Below are 20,495 nucleotides of genomic sequence, written 5' to 3' on the forward strand. Positions count from 1 at the left end.
TCAGCTGCAAGTGGGTCTGGGCTGTGCTCCTAGCCTGAGTCAGGCCTTGGCAGGCTTTCAGCCCCGAGGGGGCTGGCAAAGCGCTCCGCGTGGGCATGAGTTAAGTTATTCCTTGCGGGCACGGGCTCGGATGTTCCAGAGAGAAGGCGAGTGTCTGGGACACGTTCGAGGGACTGTCAGCCACAGTGTGGGGGCACTTGACGGAGCATTTCAGGAGAGGAGGAGGGGAATCTGGAAAAAAGCCAGGAAAAGACTTGCACTGGGAGTTCCCTTCATGGCGCAGCGGAAACGAATCCGATTAGGAACTGTGGGCTGTGGGTTCGATTCCTAGCCTCGATCAGTGGGTTAAGGATCCGGTATTGCCTTGGGCTGTGGTGTAGGTCACAGACCCGGCTCGGATCTGGTGTTGCTGTAGCTGTGGTGTAGGCTGGCAGCTACAGTTCTATTCGACCCTTAGCCTAGGACCCTCTATTTCCCACATCTGTGGCCCTAAAAAGACGAAGGAAGGAAGGAAGGAAGGAAGGAAGGAAGGAAGGAAGGAAGGAAGGAAGGAAGGAAAGAAAGAAAGAAAGAAAGAAAGAAAGAAAGAAAGAAAGAAAGAAAGAAAGAAAGAAAGGAAGGAAGGAAGGAAGGAAGGAAGGAAGGAAGGAAAGAAAGAAAGCGAAAGAAAGAAAGAAAGAAAAAGAAAGAAAAGCAGCAATGGTGGAATGGTGATAGGGACAGGCTAAGTCGAAGTGCGCTGGCCTCGCCTGAAGGGGACGCCCTTTCTGAGCTCCGCATGGTTGTTCCTTGGACTTAACACTTAAAATCTCCAGCTCTGATATCCTGACAACAGGTTTTTAGAAAATTTAAAACACAGCATGGACCCAACAAATCACATCCACAGGTGATGTGGCCTTGGCCCAGGAGACCTACGCTCTTGATGGATTTTCTGTATTTTTGCCTTCTGGTACTGTTTCCTCTGAGGGCACAGAGATTCTTTCTCTCCTGTGCTGGCCTGGGATGTGAGCGTCCTTGTCTCATCTCACAGAGTCTCAAAGGAAGCTGGCCCAGGCCCCAGGCCACCTGATGGCTGGGAAGCAGGGCTGGGCTTTCTCTTAGTTCTCCGAAAGGGGGCTGTCACTCTGAACTGACTGCAGCGGTGCCGGTGCAGGGGGGGAGGGAGGAGGGGGGAGGGGAGGAGGGGGCGGGGGGAGGAGACCCGGGTCTACCCAGTCAGGTCTGAGCTCCAGGCAGGAGAGCCATCCTGACTCGAGCTCCGGCCGGGTGGCTTTCTCAGGGCCCAGGATGCAGAAGTGGGGGCTGTGGGTCACAGCCCTCCTGAACCTCCTCTCCGCACAGGCCTTTCCGAAAACCGACATCAAGATCAGCCCAGGTGAGTGTGGGGCCGGGGCTGGGAGTGGGTGGAAGGGAGACCTGGCTGCCTGGGCTGACCCCAGGAGTGTGGGGGATCCAAGCTGAGCTTCCTGAGAGCCCTTCCAACTCCTCTCCCTCCAGCGCCTGGTCGTTGTTCTAGGGCCAGACCCAAAGAGTCCTGGTTTTAAATCCCAGCTTTGCATCTTAAAAGCTGTGTGACCTAGAGCAAGTTTGTTAACCTCTCTGAGCTTCAGCTTCCTTTGGGAAAAGGTGATCCAAACGGCACCCTCTGGGACTACTGTGCCAGGGAGATGCAAGAACATGGGGAAAGTTCCCGGCACCCTAGGAAGATCCAAAGATGGTATTTTTGTTAGGTATTCAGCATCTGGATTCCCTCCTCCCACCTTGGCTGTGACAGGTGTTCCTGGGGAGCTTTCAGATCCGCTCCTATGCCACTAGAGTCGGGCATGCAGGAGGACACAGCTGTCCCCTCTTACTGACCTCCCTGGCGGCCTGGCCCAGCGATGTCCACAGCTCGGTGGGTTTTCTGGGTCCCCAGGGATTAGGACCCATCGGCCTTGGGGGTGTGGCCTTCCAGTGTCCCGCTTGCTTCGAATGTGCTCCGTTTCTTCACCTTTCCGATGGGGAGGCTGGGGTGCTGACTTTGGGATAGTCAGGGTCCTGAATTTCCTCTAATCTCTTCTTGGTGGAGGATTTCACCTGTCAGCTTTACCAGGAGGGTTCTTTCCAGTAACAATACTCACCATCATAGTAATATCAGTAACAACTGATACCCTCACTAGGTGCCCGGCGCTATTTCAAGCACTTTTTATATACGGATTTCCTTAATCCTCACAATAATTCTATGGCAGAGATACTATTTCCATCTCCACTGAAATAAAATTAATAGTGAAACATCCATATGATCCTATAAGGCCATGGTATTGGGCAGTCACAGTGTTGGGGTGAATTTAAAACTGTGGTGTGATAGGATTGCCAGATTAAATACCCGATGCCCAGGTAAATGTGAACTTCAGATAATAAATAAATCATTTTTAGTGTCCCAAATATCGCATGGGACATAGCTAATGCTAAAACTGATTTTTTCGCTTTTCTGAAATTCAAATATCACTGGGCATTATTATTATTTTTTTTAAATCTGGCAACCCTGGAATTCCTGTCATGGCCCAGAGGTTAACGAACCCTAGTAGTATCCATGAGGACGTGGGTTCGATCCCTGGCCTTGCACAGCGTTGCTGTGAGCTGTGATGTGTGTAGGTTGCAGACGCAGCTTGGATCCAGCACTGCCATTGCTGTGGCTCTGGCATAGGGTGGCAGCTGCAGCTCTGATTAGACGGGAACCATCATATGCTGCAAGCGCAGCCCTAAAAATACAAACAAAAAATCTGGCAACCCTAGTGGTGGGGGATGAAGGGTAGTCAGTTCATTTGGGCGAACATCAGTGGGTCTGGTTCTGGCATATACTCTCCGAATGTATGAGTCAGCTCAGGCTGCTATAACAAAATACCACAGGCTAGGTGGTATTTTCAACAACAGGAAGCGTTCTGGAGGCTACAAGTCCAAGATCAAGATGCCGTCTGATTCAGTTCCCTGGTGAGGGCCATCTTCCTGGCTTACATGGTGGGGAGAGGGCACTCTGGTCTCTTTTCTTCTACTTAGAAGGGCACTAATCCCATCACGGTGGAGGGGAGGTTAGGGTTAGTGGAGGGGGGGTTCCCTTGACTCTATCTAACCCTAATCATCTTCCAAAGGCCCCATCTGAAAACACCATGACATTGGGGGTCAGGGCTTCAACATGGGAATTTGGGAGGCACGCAGATATTCAGTCCTTAACAGTGTCTTTGCATCCCTGCTCTTGTGCTTCAGTTTCCTCATCTGTACAATGGGTGAGCAGGCGAGAAACTGGACAAAATATCCTTGAAGGATATTTGTGTATTCCAAGATATTGCCCTTCTGCCAGCATATGTGAGAAGGGCCTGAGGCTGGGTGTGAGGGCGGGAGAGACCAGGAGAATCCTCTGTCTCACTAGCTTATGCCCATGGGATCTTTCTCTGAGCTTCGAGTCCCCTGCCCTGGAGAGTGAGGGTAATAATGGTGTCCATCAAATGTATGGGGGAAATTTCAATGAGATCATGCAAGGCAGTCCTTGAAAAATGGCTTATTAGGGAGTTCCCACTGTGGCTTAGCAGAAAGGAATCTGACTAGTATCCATGAGGATGCAGGTTTGATCCCCGGCCTCGCTCAGTGGGTGAAGGATCTGGCATTGCCATGAGCTGTGGTGTAAGCACAAACGTGGCTCAGATCTGGCATTGCTGTAGGCTGGCAGCTATAGCTCCCGTTCATCCCCTAGCCTGGGAACCTCTATATGCCATGGGTGTGGCCCTAAGACCTAGGGAAAAAAAGAAAAAAAATGAGTTGAGCTTCCAACTGGAGTCATCTAACTCCAGAGTCCAAGCTCTGAAGCTGGAGCACAGAGATGTGGAAAACAGGGGTCCCTACATCCTAGAGTACAGCTCTCCCCGCCACCCCAGCCTGGATCATAGAGCCAGAGCCTAGAGTACCCCCCACCCCCATGGACAGTCTAGCCCATCCCCCACCCCTCTTTCCTGGTCACAGAGCCCTCTGCATCTACAAGGTCCCTTAGGATATGAAGACTCATTGCCAGGCATGCTGTGTGTCCCTCCCTCCAGAGCGCAGACCACTTGAGGCCACAGACCTCAAATCATAATTGAAGAAACACTGAATTATTTGCTTAATTAGGTTTGTCTTAGCTTGGGCCACTAGAACAAAATAATAGACTGGGAGGCTTGGGAATTTATTTCTCATGGTTCCAAAGCCTGGGAACTCCAAGATTAAGGTGTTGACCATTTCAGTTTTGGTTTTTGTTTGTTTGTTTGTTTGTTTTGTCTTTTTGCCATTTCTAGGTCCGCTCCTGCAGCATGTGGAGGTTCCCAGGCTAGGGGTTGAATTGGAGCCGCAGCCGCCAGCCTACGCCCGAGCCACAACAACCCAGGATCTGAGCCTCATCTGCAACCTACATCACAGCTCATGGCAACGCCAGATCCTCAACCCACCAAGCAAGGCCAGGGATCAAACCTGCAACCCCCGTGGTCCCTAGTCGGATTCGCTAACCACTGAGCCACGACGGGAACTCCCACCAGTTCCGTCTGTTATGAGCGCTCTCTTCCTGGCTTGCCGATGGCCATGGAAGGGAGCCGTGGTCTCTTCCCTTCTCACAGGGCACTAACCTCTTGGGGGTCCACCCTTATGGCATCATCTAACTCTATTGCCTCCTGACGGTTCTACCTCCAAATACGATCACCTTGAGGGGGCAGGGCTTCAACATACAAATTGGGGAGGGAGCGGGCACACTCAATTTATAACACTGTTCCATTTGGGGTTTGTCTTACAAATGAGGAAACCAGTTCCAGAAAACGATGTTTTCTGGAGGTCCCGTAATGCCTAGGAATTTCCAAGTCCATCAAGCTGAGTCTCATCCTGACAGAACCCTTTGCCAGCTGTGGGAGCCAGTGATGTCATCTCTTTGAGCCTCAGTTTCTGCATCTATAAAATGGGGATGATACAGGTACCCACCCCTCAGTTTGGTCCCCATGGTTATACTAACTACCGATGAATGGCTGCCGTCGTGAACAATTTAAGAAATCACCCAGGGCAGTCTTCCCTGTATCATCCAGTGACAAAAGCAACCCAGAGAAGGGAACTGATGCTCAGGCATGAGAATTCTGGGTCCAGCGGTTCTGCACACCAGAGCCAGGGCTCCTGGGAAGGAGGACAGTCTGGGAGAGGGACGTGTGGACCAGGGAGGCAGTGGGAAGCAAAATGAATGAAGGTGACTCAACCCCCCCAACCCCCCGCAACCCCGCAGTGAACACCTTCCTGGACACTGGGAGATGTTTCTGACCCCCTGGGACATCTGGGGCTCAGTAGCGATGTGGGGTGGGGGGCAGGGAAAATGTGGCACCCCCTCCTCTTTTCCCGGCTGGCTCCCAAGGCTGATCTGGGCAGGAGGCGGCAGGATAGTGCTCGTGCATTTGTGGGTGGCTGGATTGGGGCCAGGGGATCGAGCAGCCAGATGGAGTGGGAAGGTGACAATTTATTCTTTTAAAAAGAGAGAGAGGAAAAAAAAAAAAAAAATGAGCCCTGAACTCTGCTGATAAGTCCTCTTTCCTTAACAAGCCCAAAGCTGCCACAGGCTTTGACTCCCACCCCAGCTGGGAGATCTTGGGGACCTTTGGTGCTGCTCATTGAACTAGAAGACCATGTAGCTGGGCCTCCTGGTTTCCAGAGCAACGCGCTCCTCTGTGCATCCTGCCCTGCCCCTTCCCCTGTCCCTCCCCTCCCCTGTCACCTCCAGCCTCCTCTCCCTCTCCAGCTCCCAGCCAGGCTGAGCCATTTGCAATTCTCCAAATGCTCCCTCTCTTTCTCACCTCTGGATCTTTGTACATGCTGTGCCCTCCACCGAGGACACTCCTTCTCTGATTCTTCCTCATCCTTCAGGTCTCAGTGGGGAAGGAGGGGAGTTGTCTCACATCACCTGCTCTAGGAAGCCTCGGCATCTCCAGATCTGGGTTATGTGCCACTTTTAGGGGCTCCTGGGGCAACACCCTGTATTGACTTCATTATCATCCCAGCACAAGCCCGTGGCTCCTTTTTGGCCTCCCATTTTCTCCCAATTAAAGGCCTTTGCCTGCTCAGGTGGAAAGGGGAGTAATTGAGCAGTGACCTGTCACAGCCCCATTTTCTGGTGTGCTTCACCCCAGGCATCCATCACCACCACTTGCTCAGCGGAGAAAAACCGCAGGACCGGGAAGGGAGGCAGGGGGTGGGGGGCAGGAGAGGGGCGCTCAGACTCTCCATTGCTAACGAGCTCCTGGGGGTGCCGATGCTGCGCCTCAGGGCAGTCGTGCTAAATAATCAGGAAAATCAGGGTGAGTCACCTGCCCTCCGGGCTCAGTTGGAAAAGACCAGGCAGAGTTCCCGTTGTGGTGCAACGGGTTAAGATCCTGACTCGTATCCATGAAGATGCAGGTTCAATCATTCTGGCCTTGCGCAGTGGGTTAAGGATCCGGCGTTGGTGCAAGCTGCAACATAGGTTGCAGATGCAGCTTGGATCTGGCATTGCTGTGGCGGTGGTGTAGGCCTCAGCTATAGCTCCTATTCGACCTCTAGCTTGAACTTCCACAGGTATGGCCATAAAAAGGGAAAAAAAAAGTTAAGTCCAGGCATGCCATCCTGGAACCAAGGTCCAGCAACTTAGAGGCATCAGGACACATGGGTGGTGCACACTCTTCTGCCCAAAGGGAGGCAGTTGATCCAAAGAAGCAGTGTGTGATTCCCTAGTATGTGCTTAGCCATTCAAAAGTAGTCGTTGCACACCTACTGTGTGTCAGCCACTGAGGGGAGGGATGATCACAGCGGAACACTGAGCTGGGGGCGGCCAGACTGAACCAGAATTCTCGGGGACGTGTGGAAGGCGGGTACAGGGGCTCTAGGAGAACTTAGAGAGGCTGCCACCTCATCTTCCCTGAGGAGCTACCACACGGCTGAGGCTCAAAGAACAAACCCGAATTGGCCAAAGGCAGGCTGAGAGAAGTATCTGCAAAGACTTGGACCCACGTTTGAGAAATGCCAAGAGCTGAAGCCAATCTGGAGCACGTTGTGCGTGACCAGGGATGAGCTGCAGGGGCAGGCAGGAGCCCCATTCCCCTCCCCCGTTCCTGGGGGGCTTCCGTGAGACGAGATCAGGGTGTTGGAAGGATCCCTGTGGATTTGGTAAGATGAGGCAGGAAGAACAGCTAAGAGGCAGTTGAGAAGTTCTTCATGAGGGACATCAGGGAAAGAAAGATAGTGAGAGGGACACAGACGGAGAGAGAGACAGAGAGAGAAGGAGGGAGGAAAGGAAGAAAGAAAGGGGGAAGGAAGGAAAAAGGAAAGAAGGGGGGGAAGAAAGAATGAATGAGAAAGGAATTGGAGAGGTGCTGGAAGATGGAAGAGACAACACTTAAACATTGATTGGATGGGAGTTCCCGCTGTGGCATAGTAGGTTAATGATCCAGACTTGTCTCTGCTCGGTACAGGTTTGATCCCCAGCCAGGCACAGTGGCTTAAGTATTCGGCATTGCGTGTAGGTTGCAGCTATAGCTCAGACTCAATCCTAGGCCCAGGAATTTCCATATGCCGTAGGTGTGGCCAAAAAAGAACAGAAAGAAGAAAAGAAAAGACCGATGAAATCTGAATAAAGCCTGTAGTTCAGCAAAGAGCACATACCCAATAGTAATTTCTTGGTTGTGACAAATATACCATGGAAATGTGGGATGGCTGCAGTATGGGAAACTGGATGGAGGGCATTCAAGGACTCTGTATCCTAATTGTACAACTTTTCTGTAAATCTAAATCTATTCCAAAATCAAAATTTTATTAATTTTTTAAGTGAAGGAAAAGAAAGAAGACCATGAAGGTAGAAACTTCCAGATCAGACCTTATGGTACATTAGAAAACAGAAAATGGCTCCCCTATAGACAACCAGAAATGCAGATAAACTTTTGCAAACATCCTTTGAAAATTAAGCTGGGCTTCCAAGAAAGTGAGGAGGGTGCCCAGGGGCCAGAAAAAAAGACATAGATGGAAACCAAGGCTGTGGGCACATGCGCAGCAGTGCCCTAGGTGCGTGTCAGCCTCCCTAATACAGAGAGGCTCCAACTTCGCATCCTCACAGGGGGGAAGTGGCGTCACAGCCCTTTGAAGCAGGAAATTGCAACTGGGACCCTTTCCTGGAGCTGAGAACCATGGAGAGTTGACTTTTTGGGAAGGGATACACTGGCTGAGGAGGGGTAAATCCTCCCAGAGACAGGACAAAGTTTGTCTACTTCATCCCAAACTCTGGGAGGAAAAGCAAGACTTCCCTTTTGCAACATCCCTTAGTGAACTCTGTACCGTTACCTTTAAACACAGCATTAGGGGAGTTTCCATTGCGGCTCAGAGGTAGGAAGCCCAACTAGCATCCATGAGGACGCAGGTTTGATCCCTGGCCTCGCCCAGTGGGTTAAGGATCCAGCGTTGCTGTGAGCTATGGTGTAGGTTGCAGATGAGGCTTGGATCTGGCATTGCTGTTGCTATGGTATAGGCTGGCAGCTATGGCTCCAATTAAGGGCTGCAGGTACAGTCCTAAAAAGACAAAAAAAGAAAAGAAAGAGAGACAGTTGGCCAGGACTAATGGGGAGAAGTGAGACAAGGCAGGACTGACAAGGGCAGCTGCCTGAGGGTGGGCGAAGGGCTGGTTCTGCTCAAACAGGAAAGCCCAAAGGCTGTGGTCAGGGACAGGGAAGCATGGCTAGAAGCTGCCTGCTTAGCATAACTCTATTGATTAAAGAAGCTGTCCCTTTCCTTCCCTGAAAAGTTCACAGCGGTACACGCATGAGCGTATACCTGCATACAAACTGAAAAAAAATTTTTATTGGAGTTCCCGTTGTGGCTCAGCCTGTTAAGAAGCTGACTAGTATCCACGGGGATTCATTCAGGTTCAATCCCTGGCCTTCCTCATTGGGTTAAAGATCCCGCATTGCTCAAGCTGCGGTGTGGGTCACAAATGCAGCTCTGGCGTGGCTGTGGCATAGGGCAGCAGCTGCAGCTCCAGTTCATCCCCCAGCCGGGAACTTCCATGTGTCGCCGGTTCAGCTCTAAAATGAAAAAAAAATGTTTTTCTTTTATTGAGGTATCATTGATTTTCAATGTTGTGTTAGTTTCAGGTATACAGCAACGTGATTCAGTAACACACACACGTATGTATACATAGTCTTTTTCATTGTAGGTTATTACAAGATACTGACTATAGTTCCGTGTGCTAGACAGTGGGTTCTTGTTGTTTATCTCTTTTATACGTAGTAGTGTATCTGTTAATCCCAGACTCCTAATTTATCCCTCCCCCTCTTCCCCTATACATACAAACTTTTAATTTGCATTTAATTTTGGAGGATTCGCTGGATCCCTAAAGCCCATGAAGCTTGATTATGAAACCCTGAGCTAATCGTTAATGATCTTTCCTGTGCTGTAAATGTGCCACTCACTCAGCACATTTATTTGACCCAACTAGTCAGCCTAGCAACCTGATGAGGAAGGCATGTGGTTAACCATTCTTGGCCCTATTGGTTTCCCGTGATGAAGCATCATGTGGATTTTAAGATCAAAGACCATGGCGTCAGGAGGCCTGGATGCAAATCCCTACTCTGGCCCTTACCAGCAGGATGACCTTGGGCAAGTCACTTAGCCTATGTAAGCCTCGATGTTCCTCTACCTGCTCAGCACATTGTAAATGCTCCATAAAGGTGAGTCGCTGGAGTTCCTACTGTGGTGCAACGGGATCAGCCGCATCTCTGCAGCACCAGAACGCAGGTTCGATCCCTTGGCTGGTGAAGTGGGGTAAAGGCTTCGGCATTGTCACAGCTGTGGCGTAGGTCACAACTGCGGCTCAGATCGGATCCCTGGCCTGGGGACTCCATAGGCGGTGAGATGTCCAAAAAAGAAAAAAAAAAAAAAATGGTCCACCACTTCTTTATGTATGAGCTCAGCCAGCTATGAGAATGGCTTTGAAGGTAAAGATATCACAGCAATGGGTGCCACAAAAAGGACCCAGTCCTGAAGCCGAGAAAGACAGGAATGTGCCAACAGCAGGTGGTATGTCAGGTGCAGAGCTGGAGCTGGGACCCAGGCTTCTGGACTCCAGTCTGACAAATGGCACCACTGCCTGGTGCCTGTCCTCACAGATGAGCCACCCAACCAAGTTCCAGGCAGGATCTCAGCTCGCCTTTCTCCCCCCAGCCCCCCATCCATTATCTCGAATAGCTTTCCCAAAAACAAAACATAAAAACAAACATGTGCTCAGAGGCCTCCAGAGGGACTGAGGCCTCCGAGAAATTTACTGTCTCAAACATGAGTTTTTTGTTTGTCCCTTTTCAGAACTCAGAACAAATCCTGAACCGCATTAGGTTCCTGGGCTAAAGATACAGTCGTGGCTGCAGTTTGTCAATAAACATGGGGGGAAATAGCCGCCTTCGCCAGAGAGCCGAGAATTGCAGATGGAAACAAGATGCCATTTTTTTTTTTGCTTATAAAATTTGCAAGGATTGCCATTAAAGTGATAACACCAGCGTGGGCAAGGGCGCCGTGCGTTGGGCACTCTCAGACGTTACCGTGGGAGTATAAATTGCTTTCAGGAGGCAATTTAGTAAATTGTATCAAAGCCTTAAAAATCTCTCCCTAGAAAATCATCAGAAATGCTACAAAGGCTTTATGCAGGCTGTTCTTCTCAGGGTTATTTGTAATTGTTTTTTTTAAAAAGGAGGAAACAATCTAATTATCCCCAAATAGGGGGATGATTAAATAAACTCTAGGGGGGCCACTCAGGGGAGTATTCAAGAGCTGTTTGAACCACTGTTTACAAAAATGTATGATGACTGGGGGGGAATGCTTATATGCTAATTATCAGAAATCAGGATACTGACAGGGTGTATGGGTCAATATAATCCCACATGCATTTTTTTTTTTTTTAATCATTGCATTCAACATGACATGAAGAAAAAGACACCAAGAACTCTTGTTGTGGCGCAGTGGAAACGAATCTGACTAGTATCCAGAGGATGTGGGCTCGATCCCTGGCCTTACTCAGTGGATTAAGGATCCAGCATTGATGTAGCTGTGGTGTAGGTCGCAGATAAGGCTTGGATCTGGTGTTGCTGTGGCTGTGGTATAGGCTGGCAGCTGTAGCTCCGATTTGACCCCTAGCCTGGGAACCTCCATAGGCCACAGGTGAGGCCCTAAAAAACAAAAGAAGAGAAGAGAAAAAGAAACAAGAAAAGAAAAGAAAAAGACATCAACATTTGCCAAGGAATCTCTAATGAGCACATATTCCTTTTATTATTTGGTAAGTTTTAGGTATGCAAATGGGACCCTTTTGACTTTTCATTCTTGAAAAGCCGTCATAAGCTGGAGAATCAATGTTGGCACCCCCAACCTTCTTCCCAGTCTGTTTTCTCTCTGCCCCCAGCTGTGCCAGAGCTGCCTCAGGCCTCCCTGTGCCCACTGTTCTGGATGGAGTTCAAAGGCCACTGCTATAGATTTTTCCCTCTCAATAAGACGTGGGCCGAGGCTGATTTCTACTGTTCTGAATTCTCCATCGGCAGGAAGTCCGCCAAACTGGCCTCCATCCACAGGTGAGTGAGGCACCCTCTTTGGAAAGAGGTGTGGAGAACTGTTTTTCTTTTTTTTCTTTTCTTGCTTTTTAGGGCCAAGCCTGCGGCATATAGAGGTTCCCAGGCTAAGGGTCAAATCAGAGCTACAGCTGCAGGCCTGCGCCACAGCCACAGCAACACCAGATCCTTAACCCCCTGAGCGAGGCCAGGGATCAAACCCGCACCCTCATGGATATGAGTCGGATTCGTTTCCACTGCGCCACAACGGGCACTCCTGAGAACGGTCTTTCTCATTGGCCTTTCTTTTTGGTAATTGCAGCTTTTATCCAGCCCAATTTCTCACTGAAATTGGCCTTGGCCATAGAGGGCAAAGCATTTAACAAGAGTAGCCCTCAGCAAGTTGGAAGGTCCCTCTTTGTAAGTGCCGATCTTGTGCTGTGCCCTGCTCTGTGTCACAGGGGGGGGTTGACCCTGTGATACAACTCAAACAATATGCATATAATGAACATAATATAAGGCATGACAACTGACCTTTATTTGCTAATAGTTTATAAGCGACATCATGTTAAAACACCCTCCGGAATTCCCACTGTGACCTAACAGGACTGGCAGTGTCTCTGAAGCACCAGAAAGCAGGTTCGATCCACTCCCAGCACAGTCAGTTAAAGGATCCAGGGCTCAGATCTGACCCCTGGACTGGGAACTCCATATGCCACAGAGTGGCCAAAAAACCCTCCCCCTAAAAAACCCCCAAACCCAAAATCCCTTCAGATCATATTAGGTAGGTATCCTCATTTCACAGACACAGAGCCTGAGGTTCCAAGAAGGTTAGTAACTTGCTCAAAGTGACACAGCTATAAAGTGATGGAGCTGGGATTTGAACCTGAGCAATTGAACTCCATAGCCCACCCACCAAGGCATCTTTCCGCACAGCCACACTGCCCATCTTGAAGTTCTCCAAAGTGGTCCAGCCCATTTATTCCTGAATCCCTTTGCACATTCTGTTCCCTCTCCTGGGAACTCCCATCCCTGCCTTTTCCTCCAGGTAGGTGCCTCCTTAACCTTACAGACTCAGCTCTAACATCTCTCCACTGAAATCACCCTGACTCCATGGCACCTGACTGTACCTACCACCCACCTCGCCAGGAGCTCTGTCTTCACCCCTTTAGGGACCTGTTCACATCTGATTTCCTTACCGATTTGTGGGTTCTTTGAAGTCAGGTGTGACGTGTTCCACTGCTACCCAGCTACAAAGTCACAGTCCTGCTTCATCCCTCAAGAACCTCAGATACTTGCATTTAGAGTGATAATTGGTTCTTTTTTATTATTATTAAAGTACAATTGATTTACAATGTTGTGTCAGTTTTTCTGTACAGCATAGTAATCTAGTCTCACACACACACGCATATTCTTTGTCTCATATTATCTTCCATCATGTTCTATCCCAAGAGAGTGGATATAGTTCCCTGTGCTATACAGCAGAACGTCATTGCTAATCCAATCTAAATGTAACAGTTTGCATCCACCAACCCCAAACTCTCTGCCCATCTCACTTCCTCCCCCTTGGCAACCCCCCTGTGGTTTGAATGTTTGTGCCTGCCCCCCCCCAAGATTCATATGATTTCAACATGAAATCCTAATGCCCAAAGCGATAGTATTAGATAGGGGTGGGGCGGGGGGCTTTGGAAGATGCTTATTACCCCTGAAGGAGAAGCTCTCATGAACGGGATTCATAAAAGAGGCCCCACAGAGTGCCCTTGCCCCCTCTGCCATGCAAGGGCACAACAAGAAGTCTGCCCCCAGAAGACTCACCCAACCAGGCTGGCGCCCTGATCTTGCGCTTACTTTCCAGCCTCCGGCATAGTAAAAAAATAACTTCCAATAGCTCATAAGCCACCCAGTCTGTGGTATTTTGTTGTCGCCACCTGAATGGACCAAGACACCTGCTGAGGAAGATGGACAGTTCACTGCAGGACTTGGGTCTTGCTGGGTCAACTATACAAGTTCAAACCTCGAGATGAATTTGCCAGCAAGACCAAAGAGTTTGAAGAAGTTCTTTGAGAAAGAAAGAGGCACGAGGGAGATAAGGAGGGAATGGGCAGTGTAAGGAGGGCTTTTGAGGAAGAACAAAAACACCCCAAAGAAATGTTCCTTCTTTGGTGTGCGCGCTGCCATGTCCACTCCTTTCTTTGTCTCTCGAGTATAATCCACCTTGTTTTCTAGTGTTTTTGAAGTGGATTCAAATTTTTTTTGGGGGGGAGGGTTGCTGCACCTGCAGCATATGGAGGTTCCCAGGCCAGGGGTCAAATCAGAGCTGCAGCTGCCGGCCTACACCACAGCCGCAGCAATGCGGGATCCAAGCCACATCTGCGACCTACACCACAGCTCACGGCAACGCCGGATCCTTAACTCACAGATTGAGGCCAGGGATGGAACCTCCATCTTCATAGATGCTAGTCAGATTCATTTCCACTGCGCCACGATGGGAACTCCCTGGATTCGAATTTCTAGGATGAGTAAGAGTGCTGAATCCTGCTTTGTGCTGGTGTGGACCAAATCCAGAGATGCCCCTAAAAGGACAGCCCCTAGGGGTGTCCGAGTTAAAAAGGAAAAAGAAAAAGCAGGATTGCATCGCATCCTCTGTTTATTTTGGTCCAGGAGGGCAGCCAAGGACTGCTTTCAACTTTCAACTCCATCCAATGCTAAGAGGCAACGAGTAACATGCCACAGGGTTTCTTGCCTTTGCAGCTGGGAGGAGAATGTCTTTGTGTACGACCTCGTGAACAGCTGTGTGCCCGGGATCCCAGCTGACATCTGGACAGGGCTTCACGACCACAGGCAGGTGAGGAAGCAGCGGCCAGCAGGCCCTCTGGGAAGCCCTTGTCAAGATTCCACTTGGGGAGTGCCTGCTGTGGCTCAATGGGATTGGCGGGGTCTCTGGAGCACTGGGATGCAGGTTCAATCCCCAGCCAGGCACAGTGGGTTAAGGATCTGGCATTGCCCCAACTTTTGTCCAAGAGTTCCCTTGGTGGCACAGTGGTTAACAAATACGACTAGGAACCATGAGGTTGCGGGTTCCATCCCTGGCCTTGCTCAGTGGGTTAAGGATCCGGTGTTGCCATGAGCTGTGGTGCAGGTCGAAGATGCGGCTCGGATCCCACGTTGCTGTTGCTCTGGCGTAGGCCAGCAGCTATAGCTCCAATTAGACCCCTAACCTGGGAATCTCCATATGCCACAGGTGCGGCCCTAGAAAAGGCAAAAAGACAAAAAAAAAAAAAAAATCAGTATTCCCATGTGACTCAGCAGGTTACACACCTGACTAGTATCCATGAGGTGGTGGGTTCAATTCCTGGCCTTACTCAGTGGGTTAAGGATCCCATCTTGCTGGTGGCTGTGGCTGTGGTGTAGGCTGGCAGCTGCAACTCTGATTCAGCCCCTAGCCTGGGCACTTCCATATGCCACAGGTGCAGCCCTAAAAAAAAAGTCCACAGTTACCTGGTGGCCTAGCGGTTAAAGATTCAGTGTTGTCACTGCTGTGGCATGGGTTCAGTCCTTGGCCCGGAAACTTCCACATACCTCGAGAGAGACCAAGAAAAACCCAGCAAAACCAAAATGTTCAATTAAAATAGTAACTTTAAAATTGGTTTAGGATTATGTCTTTTTAAGTTTTATTGAAATATAATTAATTTATAAGATCGTGATAATTTCTGCTGTACAACAATGTGACCCAGTCAGACATAAATGCATACCCATTCTTGCTCAGATTTTTTCCCTGCATAGATTATCACAGAATACTGGGATGAGTTCTCTGTATGATTTTATATATATATATATATATATATATATACAGTTTTGTTTTATTTGTCTTTTTCAGGCCGTACCCGAGGCATATGGAAGTTCCTAGGCTAGGAATGGAATGGGAGCTACAGCTACTGGCCTACACCATAGCCACAGCCACAGCAACTCGGGATCCAGGCCATATCTGCAACCTACATCACAGCTCACGGCAGTGCTGGATCCTTAACCCTCTGAGCGAGGCCAGGGATTGAACCTATGTCTTCATGGATCCTAGTTGAATTTGTCACTCCTGAGCCACAATGGGAAGTTCTATATGATTATATTTAAATAGAGTTAAGGATTAACTCTATGTATTACAAGACCTAAGAATAATAATAATAAACAATACAGTAAAATGTTATACATTTAAAATTTTTTTCTCCTTGGGACTAAGCACTACATGCCAGGTACTAGCTAAGTCTTTTATATGCTTCAAATCCATTCAACCCTCTCAGTAATTCTCTGAGGGAGATACTAGCTACATTTTATTTTAGTTTTTGTTTTTGTTTTTTTGGTCTTTTTGTCTTTTAGGGTAGCACCCGCAGCACATGGAGGTTCTCAGGCTAGGGGTCTAATCGGAGCTGTTGCTGCTGGCCTACACCACAGCCACAGCAACTCGGGATCTGAGCCGTGTCAGCAACCTACACCACAGCTCACGGCAATGCCAGATCCTGAACCCACTGAGGGAGGCCAGGGATCGAACCCTCGTCCTCATGGATACTAGTCAGGTTTGTAACCTACTGAGCCATGGCATGAGCTCCCAAATAGACTTAGGTTTGAATCCAGCACGTATGCTTTATTCATTTATTTATGTATTTTTTGGCTGTGCCCACAGCATGTGGAAGCTCCTGGGCCAGGAATCAAACCCACACCACAGCAGCGACCCAAGTCACAGCAGTGACCATGCCAGATCCTTAACCCACTGAGCCACATGGGAACTCCCAGCACCTGTGCTTTATTAGCTGTGTGAGTCTGGGGAGAATAATCTGAGTCCCAGTTTTCTCATCTGTAAAATGGGGATGAGGCTGCCTGCCTTGCAGGACGGTGAGGATGCAAATGAGTAAAACACAGCAGTACATAAACCCCCACGATCGGCAGCTACTGATATCATTGGCCAGAGCTGGAACCACACAGATTCGGCTGCTTGTCCTCAAAAGTCAGTGTTCGAGAGACAAGCATTGGTGGAACAAGAAAGATGCTGTATTCCGAAAGCCAGCAACCTGGGGAGATGGCAGATAAATGTCCCCAAACTACCTCCCAGTTGCCAGGGACAAAGGTTTTTAAGGGGCGTTTCAGGAAGTTCCCCCCGTGGCGCAGGAGACCCCGCATTGCTGCAACGGTGGCTTAGGTCTCAACTGTGGCTTGGATTCGATCCTTGGCCCCGGAACTTCCATATCCCATGGGTGAGCCAAAATGAAAATTAAAAATACAGAGGAGTTCCAGGGATGTGCAGGCGGAGGGGCCAAGAGCCAAACAGCACAGTCAGCTCTGACAGTCATCTTGAAACTGATCATACAGTCATCTGATCAGCATCATCTTGATTGGTTTGTTTTTAGGGTTTTTTTTTGTTTGTTTGTTTTTTGTTTTTGCTTTTTTGCTTTTAGGGCACACCCGTGGCATATGGAGTTTCCTAGGCTAACGGTCAAATGGGAGCTACAGCTGCTGGCCTATGCCACAGCCACAGCAACACGGGATCCGAGCCATGTCTGTGACCTACACAACAGCTCATGACAATGCTAGATCCTTAACCCACTGAGTAAGGCCAGGGATCGAACCTGCATCTTCATGGATACTAGTCAGATTCATTAACTGAGCCATGACAGGAACTCCTGTCTTGATTGTTTTAAGCACAGTTAATCTTCAACTCCAAGGCTGGTTTGTTCCAATTTCCTTGAGGCCAGTTCTTGGAACTGTGCTGGCCACAGATTCAGAATGGCTCAAGATGGAGCAGCTTATGTCATGGATGCAGTCCTGTCATCATGCAATCAGCTTTTTCTCTGGTGGCAGTCTAATATCTGCAAAACTACTCAGGACATTGGCCGCTGTTATCTAAGTCCTTCAGGGGGGACTAAAGATTCCATGACTCTACTGTCCTAATCCTTAACTGCTTGAGGTTGTTCTTTTGTGACTCAGGGAAGGTCTGGGAGGCTACAGCTTTTCTACAAACAAGAGGCAGGAGACAAGGAAGGGCTTTTGTGCCTGCGAGGGCCCCGCAGGGATCTGATGGGTCTCAGTAATGGTGGTAATAAAAGTATATCAGATAGGGAGTTCCCGTTGCGGCTCAGCAGTAAAGTACTCTACTAGCAACCATGAGGATGTGGGTTTGATCCCTGGCCTCCCTCAGTGGGTCAAGGATCTGACGTTGCTGGGAGCTGTGGTATAGGTTGCAAACATAGCTTGGATCCTATGTGGCTGTGGCTGTGAGGTAGGCCAGCAGCTACAGCGCCAATTCAACCCCTAGCCTGGGAGTTTCCATGTGCCGTGGGTGCAGCCCTAAAAAGACAACAAAATAAAGTATATCAGATAAAAGCAGAGGCTTCTGCACTGTTAGATACGGAGGTGTTAGTATGTTACCCCAGCTGGAGCTGGCTTGCATGCCTGATCTTTCTCTCCTTGGCTTCGTTTCTTGCCTCCGGAGGCAAAACCCCTCAGGAAGGGCAGTTTGAATGGACAGACGGCTCATCCTATGACTACAGCTACTGGGATGGGAATCAGCCAGACGACGGTGTCCACGCAGACCCAGAAGAGGAAGATTGCGTGCAGATATGGTACCGGCCCTCCAGTGGTGGGTGCTCCTGAGACCAGGGCTCTGGTAGGGGTGCTGGGGAGGCACGAGGAATGGCTGGGACACTGTGAATTATCAAGACCTTAGAGAGAGACCTGAGGTCACTTGGGGGTCTTAGGGACATGGCCCCTCTCTGTGATGGATGTGTTTTAAACAATATTTAGTGGTGCGTGTTGACATGCAAACTGATTTGGCAGGGGGAGACATTAGAGGTGAATTTCCAGCTGTGGTGCATCGGGTTAAGGATCTGGAGTTGTCTCTGCAGCATCTAGGGTTGCTGCTAAGGTGCAGGTTGGATCCCTCGCCAAGGAACTTGCATTTGCCATCGGTCCAGCCAAAAAAAAAAAAAAAAGACCTTAGAGGCAGAAGCAACCACGTATAGAGACCAGGCAAAGGATGGTGCTTTTATGTCAGCTCATGCAACCCGCAAAAGGTGGCTGGAACTCCTGGATATTAGCACAAATATCAGCCTGGAGGAATACGCAGGTGTAGTAGTGAAGAGTACCCCCAGCAGGGTTGCTTCCTGGCCCTGTTGCTTCCTACGTCCCTGTCCTTGCAGGCAATTACTGATGGTCTCTGCGATTCTGTTTCCTCTTCTGTAAAATGGATTTAATCATCGTTCCTCCCCACGGGGCTGTTCAGAGCGTTAAAGGAAGTAAGGTTGATACCATCATAGGAGCATGAGCTGGACCCTGGCGTTGAACCCCCTTGTCTGAAGCCCAGCTCCACCACCCATGAATCACGTAGCCCAACATAAGTTCCTTAACCTCGTGGTGCCTCAGATTCTTCATCTGTAGAAGGGGGCTAATGGCTCTTAACTCACAGGGTTGATGGGATGGAAACAGCAGATAAGAGACATAAAGTAGCTGCCGTGGTTTGCAGGTGATTTCAGCTATCCCTGCCATCATCACAAAGAACATCTCACTGTTCACACCAATCTTGAGAAGGAAAACAATGAATATCGCAGATGAAGAAACCGAGGCTCAGAGAAGTTAAGTGATTTGTTCAAGGCTGCACAGCAAACCTAGAGCTGGGTTCGAAACTGTATCTGCTCCGGATCCAATCACCGAACCGCTGCTATTTCCTCTTTGCGCTTCTTTTTCTGATTAGGGGAGGGAGGCATGGAACAGTGACTTGTTTTCCTGGGAGCCATCCTGGAGCCTGGGAGCCAGAGCTGGACCAAGCCCCTGGGTGAGGCTTGTCCTGCCTCTCCATGGGGGCAAGTCCAGACCAACCTTATGAGCGAGTAAGGCTGGACAGCCGCCTCATCAAGCATCAGCCAGAAGGGGATGCCAGTGTAGACACGAGGCTTCCGGGAGAGGACTTTTACTCTGGAGGGTGCTGGGGTTATTCTTACGGTGGTGGATGGGCCTTCACCCAAATTCCCTGCTTTCTCCCCCCGCAGCTCTGAGGTCGTGGAATGATAACACCTGCAGCCAAAAGTTCCCCTTTGTCTGCAAAGTCTCGGCTCTGACCATTCACTGACCCTGCCTCGCCCGCTCCGAGCAAGCCCAACTCCAGCATCGACTTGCATCTGCACCTAATGTAAAGTCAACAGTCAACCTAATGTAAAGTCAACACTCAATAAATGTAAAACCCACAGAGATAAGTCTCCCAGACAGAGATTATTCTTGGCTTTTTGCTTTTTAGGGCCGCACCCACTGCATATGAAGGTTCCCAGGCTAGGGGTCGAATCAGAGCTGCAACTGCCAGCCTACACCACAGCCACAGCCACAGCCACACCAGATCTGAGCCACATCTGCAACCTACACCACAGCTCATGGCAACACCAGATCCTTAACCCATCGAGTGAGGCCAGGGGTCGAACCCACTTCCTCATGGATCCTAGTCGGTTTCATTAACCGCAGAGCCGCAATGGGAACTCCCCAGACAGAGATTTTAAACAAGCAAATCTTAAGATACAGAGTGATCACTTGATCACAAACAACAGGAAATCCAACTCCAACTGGCTTAATAAATAAAGGATGGTCTAAGTTCCCTGGTGGCCTTAGGATCCAGCATTGTCACTGCTGTGGCTTGGGTCACTGCTCTGGCTCAGGTTTGATCCCTGGCCTGGGAACATCCCCATTGCCACAGGCATGGCCAATAAGTAAATAAATAAAGGAGAGTGTATTTGGGGTTCCTGCTGTAGCACAATGGGATCGGCGGCATCTCTGCAGCACTGGGATGCAGGTTCGATCACCCATCTAGCACCGTGGGTTAAGGATCCTGTGTTGCCGCAGCTCTGGTGGAGGTTGCACCTGCAGCTCGGATCTGATCCCTAATCCAGG

At 49.5% G+C, this 20,495-nt stretch overlaps 1 protein-coding gene across 4 annotated transcripts; it reads left to right on the forward strand.

The window, feature by feature from the left end:
• Nucleotides 1-1,213: 1,213 nt before the first annotated feature.
• CLEC19A (C-type lectin domain containing 19A) lies at nt 1,214-19,808 on the forward strand. 4 transcript variants are annotated; one of them, XM_085017468.1, is made up of 5 exons: nt 1,214-1,375; nt 11,438-11,603; nt 14,241-14,424; nt 18,058-18,204; nt 19,610-19,808. In XM_085017468.1, exons 1-5 carry the CDS (start codon nt 1,288-1,290, stop codon nt 19,613-19,615), a joined length of 591 nt encoding a protein of 196 aa, XP_084873594.1. In that variant the 5' UTR covers nt 1,214-1,287; the 3' UTR covers nt 19,616-19,808. The 4 variants fall into 4 exon arrangements, with proteins under 4 accessions (XP_084873594.1, XP_084873593.1, XP_084873596.1 ...); XM_085017467.1 differs by having other exon boundaries at nt 18,072-18,204; XM_085017470.1 differs by having other exon boundaries at nt 14,331-14,424.
• The last annotated feature ends 687 nt before the right edge of the window (nt 19,809-20,495 follow it).

The sequence above is a fragment of the Sus scrofa genome, chromosome 3 (genome assembly GCF_054392235.1).
Source record: "Sus scrofa isolate SSC_HxYL_T2T_F1_AM1 chromosome 3, Sscrofa_HxYL_maternal_Yorkshire_Landrace_v2.0, whole genome shotgun sequence".
NCBI lineage: Eukaryota > Metazoa > Chordata > Mammalia > Artiodactyla > Suidae > Sus > Sus scrofa.

Bases quoted from the DNA above. Each gene is read 5' to 3' on its own strand.
- CLEC19A (XM_085017467.1), top strand. From the start codon at position 1,288: ATGCAGAAGTGGGGGCTGTGGGTCACAGCCCTCCTGAACCTCCTCTCC. The intron at 11,604-14,240 runs GTGAGTGAGGCA...ATTTTGGTCCAG, and splicing joins AAACTGGCCTCCATCCACAG to GAGGGCAGCCAAGGACTGCT. The intron at 14,425-18,071 runs GTGAGGAAGCAG...AAAACCCCTCAG, and splicing joins GGCTTCACGACCACAGGCAG to GAAGGGCAGTTTGAATGGAC.